This window comes from Vigna radiata, unplaced genomic scaffold (genome assembly GCF_000741045.1).
Source record: "Vigna radiata var. radiata cultivar VC1973A unplaced genomic scaffold, Vradiata_ver6 scaffold_215, whole genome shotgun sequence".
Taxonomy (NCBI): domain Eukaryota; kingdom Viridiplantae; phylum Streptophyta; class Magnoliopsida; order Fabales; family Fabaceae; genus Vigna; species Vigna radiata.
Window position 1 is genome coordinate 217,638 of NW_014541783.1, and position 7,507 is coordinate 225,144.

Below are 7,507 nucleotides of genomic sequence, written 5' to 3' on the forward strand. Positions count from 1 at the left end.
AGATCTTCGTTCGTCTACTAGCTGCTGTTCGTTTTTTACTCTTTAGTATGCATGCATAGATCTTTACTTTGAATGTGTGCATGTTTGGTTTGCTGGTGTTTCGTTGCTGTGTGTTGCCTTTTCTATGTGCAAGAAAACGATAATCGCTCATGCCAGAACGGATGTTGCATATTTGTTTGTTAGAATCGGCTGCAGCGGAATTGTTAGCGTGGAATAACAAACCAAGAGGGTTTTTAAAACAAACGCGTGCCTTTTAATTTCTACTCAATTTAACTTACTACGCAAATAATAAATATAAATAAAGAGTAAGGTTGAGAGAAATTTGCACAAATAATTTTATACTGGTTCGGATCTTACCAATCCTACGTCCAGTCGCTTATCTCAAACCAAGATAAACAGTTCACTAAGCACAAAACAATTACAAATTACAATCACAAAGAAACAATTTGTAAGAGTTTAGAAACCACCTCTCTTGATACCACAAGAGATGAACCTGCACCTCCTTTGAATTTTCACAAAGGATGAGACACCTCCTCCGAATACTTCACGAAGGATGAAACACCTCCTCCGAATACTTCACGAAGGATGATCCTCTTCCACACACCTCCTCCGAATACTTCACGAAGGATGATCCTCTTCCACACACCTCCTCAGACGCACCAAGGATGAACCGGCTATTTCCTCTGTCACCGTAGTAGCACTTCACCAGCTCCACAGACAAGAGTTTCACAAGTCGAACAATAACACACACTTCTCAAAGAGTTCTGAGTGTTTTAGCGCAAGGGAAGAGTTATTGTTGATGGATAAAGAGAGCCTATAAATAGACTCAAGCAAAAACTCTTCCATTCTTCGTAACTGACCATTTAACGCATTTAATCGATTAATATTAGTGTTAAGCTCTTCAAAAATGAGTACAACGGCTAGTTTTCAAATCTGAAACCTCCAACGGTCACTTTTAATCTATTAAAATGAATTTTAATCGATTAGCTAACCGATTAGCAAATAGATTAAAATGAATTTTAATCTATTAAAACAGCAAAAGTTGAGTTTTCAGCTTTTACTTGTTTTAATCGATTAATACTAGTTTTAATCGATTAAAACAGTACAATTTTGACTCTTAACACTAATTACAATGTATGAAAGTATATGGAATCAAAACCAATGAAAATCTAAGTCTTAGACAATAAAATACAATTATTACAAAAGCTTTTCATAAAAAAAATAAGTCTTCAAAGGATCTTCATGAATCTTGATAAATCTTGACTTAATTTGGGCATCATTAAAATTTCATCTTCACCATTTTACTAACACTGTTTGGTCTTGAGACGGATGTCGCATATCCAATGATAGATGTCGAACATCGAACATTCGTTTCAAGGTCAAACTGATATGGGGCATCCGATTTAGCTTTAGGTGTTTTTTTTTTTTTTTTTTTTTTACTTTCACTTTCACTTCACTTACAAACCTCGTTTTTTCTTTTTCATGTCTAATACCTCTTCTATTGTGTAATTCGAAGCTTGCGGATAAACAGTGAATCCCATCAACGATACTGTTGGCCTTTTATGGACTGGAAACTGGTACGTTTGCCAGGTTGCGATTGAGACGATGCTGCGTGGCGGTATTGTCAGGCCGGTGCCAGAGCTTCTTGGCCTTGACGCTCCCACTTTCGTCGACGCCTCCGAAGGTGAAGTGACCAATGGAGGGTCCGAGATAAGGCTGCTTCCGGAAGTAAACGCAGACGATTGGAGGAGCTTGCAAAGATGCGGATTGATAAATAACATTAAAAGTAAAAAGGTTAAGAAAAAGGTTATTTTTATAATTAAAAAAAATTACAGAAAGTTAGGGAGGTGAAGGAGCAACACCCGTAGCAATTTCATTCATATGTTTGGCCCAATTAATATATAAAAGCCCGACTCATCAACCAGTTATAAAAACAGTTTTAAAAAAATACATTTACACAGCCCAACACAATTTAAGAAAATGGGCTTAAAAATATATATTTTTTCTTCAACACAATTTCCACAGTTATGCTCTCCAACTCTCTATTTTTTTTTCCAATAATTTTTATTCAAACTCAAAATCTTTCAACTCATGCACTCTTTTCTCCCTCTGTTATAGAATTTTCAATTTTTTACTACTATTTGTAATTATTATTTATGATTTGTGTTTAATATATTTATAATTATTATTTATATGACTCATACACACATATAATTGGTTTTAGTTTTAATATTAGAAAATAAATTAAAGAAAAAATTAATTATAAATTTACAATTTTTTTTTCTAAATTCAACGAACTGGTCTATTTAAGCCATCAACAATTGTCTGGATTAATTTCATTCTTTTAATGTTCATGGATTAGTGAATGAGATTAGATAAAACTATGTAAACCGTATTGAAGCAGACGGAATAAAAGAAAACATTAAGGCTTAAACATTTTCAAGTAAATCAATGTTTGAATCATGCAAGATCTTAACATACACTTATTTTCACCATTATTTAGCCAGTGGGTGATATCACAATAAATAGCCTAAGGTTGAGGAACATGCTGCGTTCCAAAACCCAACCAATACAAAGACATTTTTCTAAAAAGAGAAAAAAAAAAAAAAAAAAAAACGCCTCTGCATCAATCACTCTATTTCCCCTCTTGTTTTGTCTGAAATCTTGGGGTCATAACAACAACATGTAACAATCACAAACTCAGCCAAATTTACAAGCCAAGAGAGAAAGGAAAGCCCGTAGAGTCCAACCAGCTAGACCCTCCAATGAAGCTTCCAGGGGTAAAAGCCCGGGCTTCAGCAGCATCAGTTATCACTTTAAACCCTTTCCAAGATACCCTATTAGAGGTTCCAGCACCAGGCCCAGTGTTCTGATATTCCCTATAGACCAAAGTGCTCAATGCAAAGTTGCCACTCCACTCATGCCACCCAACAGGATCAATCACATCACTGATACTGCTCTGCATTATCACAGTTCTTGAATACTCCTTCCATGGTCTCCCAAGATACGTCTTGAAACTCTTCTTCACAGACTCCAAATCCGAAGTTGCACCAATCCTACTCTTCTGGATCACAATGCCAGTGTTTTGGTTAGGGTCTACCCTTCCTTGGGCCGTCACCATGTTCTTCTGACCCGAGTCCGGACGCCTGGCATGAATGTCACAGTCTTGAAACACCACTGCAGAGTTACCAAAGATGAAATCAACTGTCCCTGCAACCAGACACTTCACAAAGAATTGACGGTTGTTGTGGACATAGAGAGTGTCTTGGTATGCTAAGATGTCACAGTTGTAAAATGCTGATAGGTCCCCTCCTACTCTTAGAGCCACTGCTTGATGCTTTGAAGGTCCTGCTGTGTTTTGGAATGTTATGTCCCTAGCTAGGAATTTTTCACCCACTACAGCTGCAACACCAAAACAAACAAAACTTACTTCAAAATGAACCATTTCTTACTTTCTAGACCCTAGGCTTGCGTGTGAGCTGTGTATTCACCTTTATTTATATATTTTCAAACCTCAATAATCAACTTCATTTGAATTCCTTGATCTATCATAATCACAGTATGTTATAGTTTATAGTTTCTCCTCTTTATTGGTGAATTTGAGGTGTGAAACCTGGTGGGTTTATTGACGAAAAAGGTTCACTTAAGAGACATAACACTAAAACTTGAACTAATAGTATAAGTGTTGGAAGTCCCACATCAATTAAAGATAAGATCAATTTAAAATATATAAGTGCGGATTGAATTAAACTTAAAATTAATGGTATCAGAATCTGGTTAAAGTCTATCTTATATTTGTTATTTGTTACACCTACTGTACTATGTTTTTGTATATTAAATGAAAGACATATCTAGTGGTAACTTAGTACAAAAGTGAGACTTGAATTGTATGCTTCTCTTGGGGGCATGTGGGTACAAATTACAGCTTATAGGTACGACATATATATGATAGACTTAGGGAAATATTATTAAATTAAGCTAAGATGAGGCATAATACAAAGTAAGATGCGACATGTGCAAGTTGGATTTTACTAACAATTAAACGAATATAGATCAAAGGATAATGACAGGTTAGCTGAACATGTTAAGGAAAAGCAAACGGGTGCTTAGATTGTGCAACAAGAAGTTATATATTATATTAGTAAAAAGCATTGTTTTCAATTAGAGCTAAAATTTTGATCCTATAATAAATATACCAAAAAAAAGTTGATAGCATATTATTAAAATTAATCTCTAAATTAATTAGAGAACAGCATCAGGCGTGAATGTTGGTGGCATCAAATTCAGGCTATAAAGTGGAAAAGGGAAATGCCGAGAAAGACAGGACAACTACAATGCCATATATAAAGCCAAAGTTCAATAAATTTGCTGATAAAAAAAAAAACATAAATAATTTTTTTTCTAGCTGTATTCCAATCCTTTCCCATACAAGCTAAGATACTTTTCCTCTTATGATGACTTATAAAAAATAAAAAAATGAAAATTCAAAAGAATTTTTTATACAAACTAAAATGGTTTCTTGTATAAATGTTGAAACATTTTTTTTAGATAAGTTTTTTTTTAAAAAAAAAATTAACTCTCATTTATAAGTTAATTTTAATTTATAGAAAAGTTTACTTCATTTTTTTTTCTTGAAACATGTCATAGAGAAAAGCACCAAACATGGATAACTTTTGAAAAACATGTTTAACTTTTATAAAAAGAAAAAGTTTAAACCTTTTTTTATATAAAAAAAAAACTTTATCCTCTTAGAAAGCAAAATGTAGAAAGAATATAGTGTCTCTTTCAGTCTGGAAATCCATAGTGAAAGTGGGACAACACATAGATTGGTGAATTGAATATCGTCAAGAAAAATATTTGTTTTGAATTATGTAATATATTTGAGAATACAAAACTAAAAATCTATAAACACAACATTTACGTAATTTTCTAATTTTCAATCATATTTTCCGGTGTACGACAGCACACAGAAACCTTGAGAATTGACAAGGCGAAGAAGAAAGATGCATTTAAAATGATTTTGAAACAGACATGAGAATTAAATAAAAACATAGAATGGCAGAAAACAACAAAAAGAACAGTTTCCATGCTGAGAATGGAGACCAACTCATGTGGGTGCTGACCATATTTATTGAAAATGATTGTTGAATTTGAAGCAATAGGTTTGTAAATCATTGTTATGGTGAAAAGTTAGGATCGACCCGGAATTATTGTTCTTGCTGTCTCCTTTTTGGGACCTTAATATCCCGAAATCATAGGAGTTAACATTGTTTATTTATGTTGTCGTCGTTGGTCTAACCATATTCTACACCAATCATGTCACTAACAACGCACTCTCTCCAGAAAAAGAGATTAACAACATTTTAATTTCACCAATTAATTTTCTGACAGATGCACGTAAAATGTAGAAAACTTATGTATTAGTTGTCACTAGTCAGAAACTTCGGCGTTCTTTCAATCTCACATTAAAACAAAAATGTCGTAAACCTTCAAAATCAATGAAAAAACATTTTCTGAAAACAACACGTGCACAGCATTTTTTAGACTGCATAAATATACTAACATAACATAATGAGTTAAACAAACACGCCAAGGATGAAATGAAAGAGATTTTACGATCTTTTTACAAATGGTAGGGTCCTGACATTATTGTTATACCAATCTTATATATTGAATACTTAGATTTTCAAGAAAGAAGTAAGAAAGTAGAATTTTTAGATTCACTGTTAGAGATTTATTTGTAGTTCTCATAGTTACAGTAATGGTGTTAAATGTTATGGACTTGTGGGATTGTTCGTTTAATATGGTTAGAAAAATGAAAATGCTAATGAATGAAGGATAGAAAACTCACCGACGGTGGCGGAGTGGAAGGTGGTGCTACCGTCGACGACGTTTCTGCTGGCGGTGATGATGGTGGTGGTTCTTCCATCACCCAAGAACATGATGTTGGTCTTCTTCTTTGGAACTTCTACATTTTCTCTGTAAACTCCAGCCTTTATCCTTATAACAAATCTTTTACTACTCTTCAACGGAGCAGCGTCCACCGCCTCCGACACCGTCTTAAAGTCTCCACTGCCGTCCGCAGCCACCACCACATCGGCGTTCACTGCCGTTGACTGAAGCAGCCTCCTGTCGGTAGCAGAAATCCATTCCGGCCAGACAACACCATGATCACCTCCGGCATTGCTCTCCTCGGCCAAGAGCTTTCTGTTTTGGCCAACGTTGCTGTCTGGGAGCTTCGTGCTCTGTTCGAAGTTGGCAATGTCGGTGTCGGTCATGTTCTTGGTCATGGCCAGTGCGTTGCTGCACATGTGTTCCACGTGCACCTGGCCTTTTTCCAGAGCCTTCCGGATGCGCTTATCGGCGTCCTCGTGCGAGAAGCCGTCGAGGCACGTGACCTGGTTGGTGATGGCGGCGCTGATTAAGGTTTTCAGATCGTCGGCGTGCTGGTACAGTGTTTTCTTGTTGGGGTAGAGCTCAAGATCGCGCTTAGCCTCTTTCAGCTCGTCGAGGGTCTCGTCAATGGTTTCGAGACAATCGTGGAGCGCGGTTTTCTCGCGCTTCGTTAGGCCGTGTTTGGTGGTGAGCTTCTTCACGGTGAAGTAGTTGTGCTCCACGGCGCGCGTGGTGATGTCGAGGGAGAGTTTAATGACGTCACGGTGAGAGGTTACTTTGTGAGTGACGTTGGGTTCTGAAGCCACAGCAGAGAAGCAGAGTTCTTGGTAGAATGTAGAACTACACGCGCTCTTAAGAATCGCGTGGGACTGGTGGGAAAGGGACAGAGGGGTGCTGCCGCTGCTGTCGGACTTTTGATTTTTGTTTTTCACTCCGGCGACTATGGCAGCTACGGAGGCTGCCACCAGGAGGGTGGCGAAAAGAGTGAGGAAAAGCTTCTTCTTGTAGAAAGATTTTTTAGAGAGAGAAGTGTCGTTGCCGGAATCTGAGATTCCGGTGTAGGGAAGTTTTGGGTTAGTCATGGCTTAGTCTGACAGCAAGAAAGAGAGAGATGAAGAAGGTGCCCATAGACACGGGAAGAACGATTACTTATAATGTTTGATTAGAGTTACTATTTAGATTTTTTTAATTGAAATTTTATTAGTAATTAACATTTACCATCCCATTTTTGGATATAAAAAAACACATTAATTTAATTTGAACATAAACTATGTTTTTTTAATTAATGGTAAAAATAAAGTTAATAGAATAATGGTCTTAATTTTATTACATTTGCATCATTATGCCTATTTGAGAGGTTATTATTCTTGTGTAATTTTTTATATAATTATTTTATTCTGTTTATCTGTAAAGCTTTTTAAAGCAACACAAGTTGCAATACTTAATCTGCCTCTTTTCACTTTTTTCTGTTTAGTTAATCCAAATAATAATTGTCATTAACAATATATTGCTTCTTTTTTTTTTCATTTTTTTGTCTTTATTTTTTCCTTTGCATCTTTTTGATATTATAATTGACGACAGTTCGTATTAAATTAGTCTATCAGCACGTTTT

At 35.8% G+C, this 7,507-nt stretch overlaps 1 protein-coding gene across 1 annotated transcript; it reads right to left on the reverse strand.

Moving 5' to 3' along the window:
* Positions 1-2,422: 2,422 nt before the first annotated feature.
* Positions 2,423-7,083, reverse strand: LOC106778196 (pectinesterase). The gene is made up of 2 exons (XM_014666134.2): positions 5,852-7,083; positions 2,423-3,402 (listed from the first exon to the last, which is right to left on the reverse strand). Exons 1-2 carry the CDS (start codon positions 6,975-6,977, stop codon positions 2,711-2,713), a joined length of 1,818 nt encoding a protein of 605 aa, XP_014521620.1. The 5' UTR covers positions 6,978-7,083; the 3' UTR covers positions 2,423-2,710.
* Positions 7,084-7,507: the final 424 nt, after the last annotated feature.

Excerpts from the sequence above, each read along its gene's own strand:
- LOC106778196 (XM_014666134.2), bottom strand. The coding sequence starts at position 6,977 with ATGACTAACCCAAAACTTCCCTACACCGGAATCTCAGATTCCGGCAAC. Across the intron at positions 3,403-5,851 it reads CTTCCACTCCGCCACCGTCG|CTGTAGTGGGTGAAAAATTC; the intron begins GTGAGTTTTCTA and ends TTGGTGTTGCAG.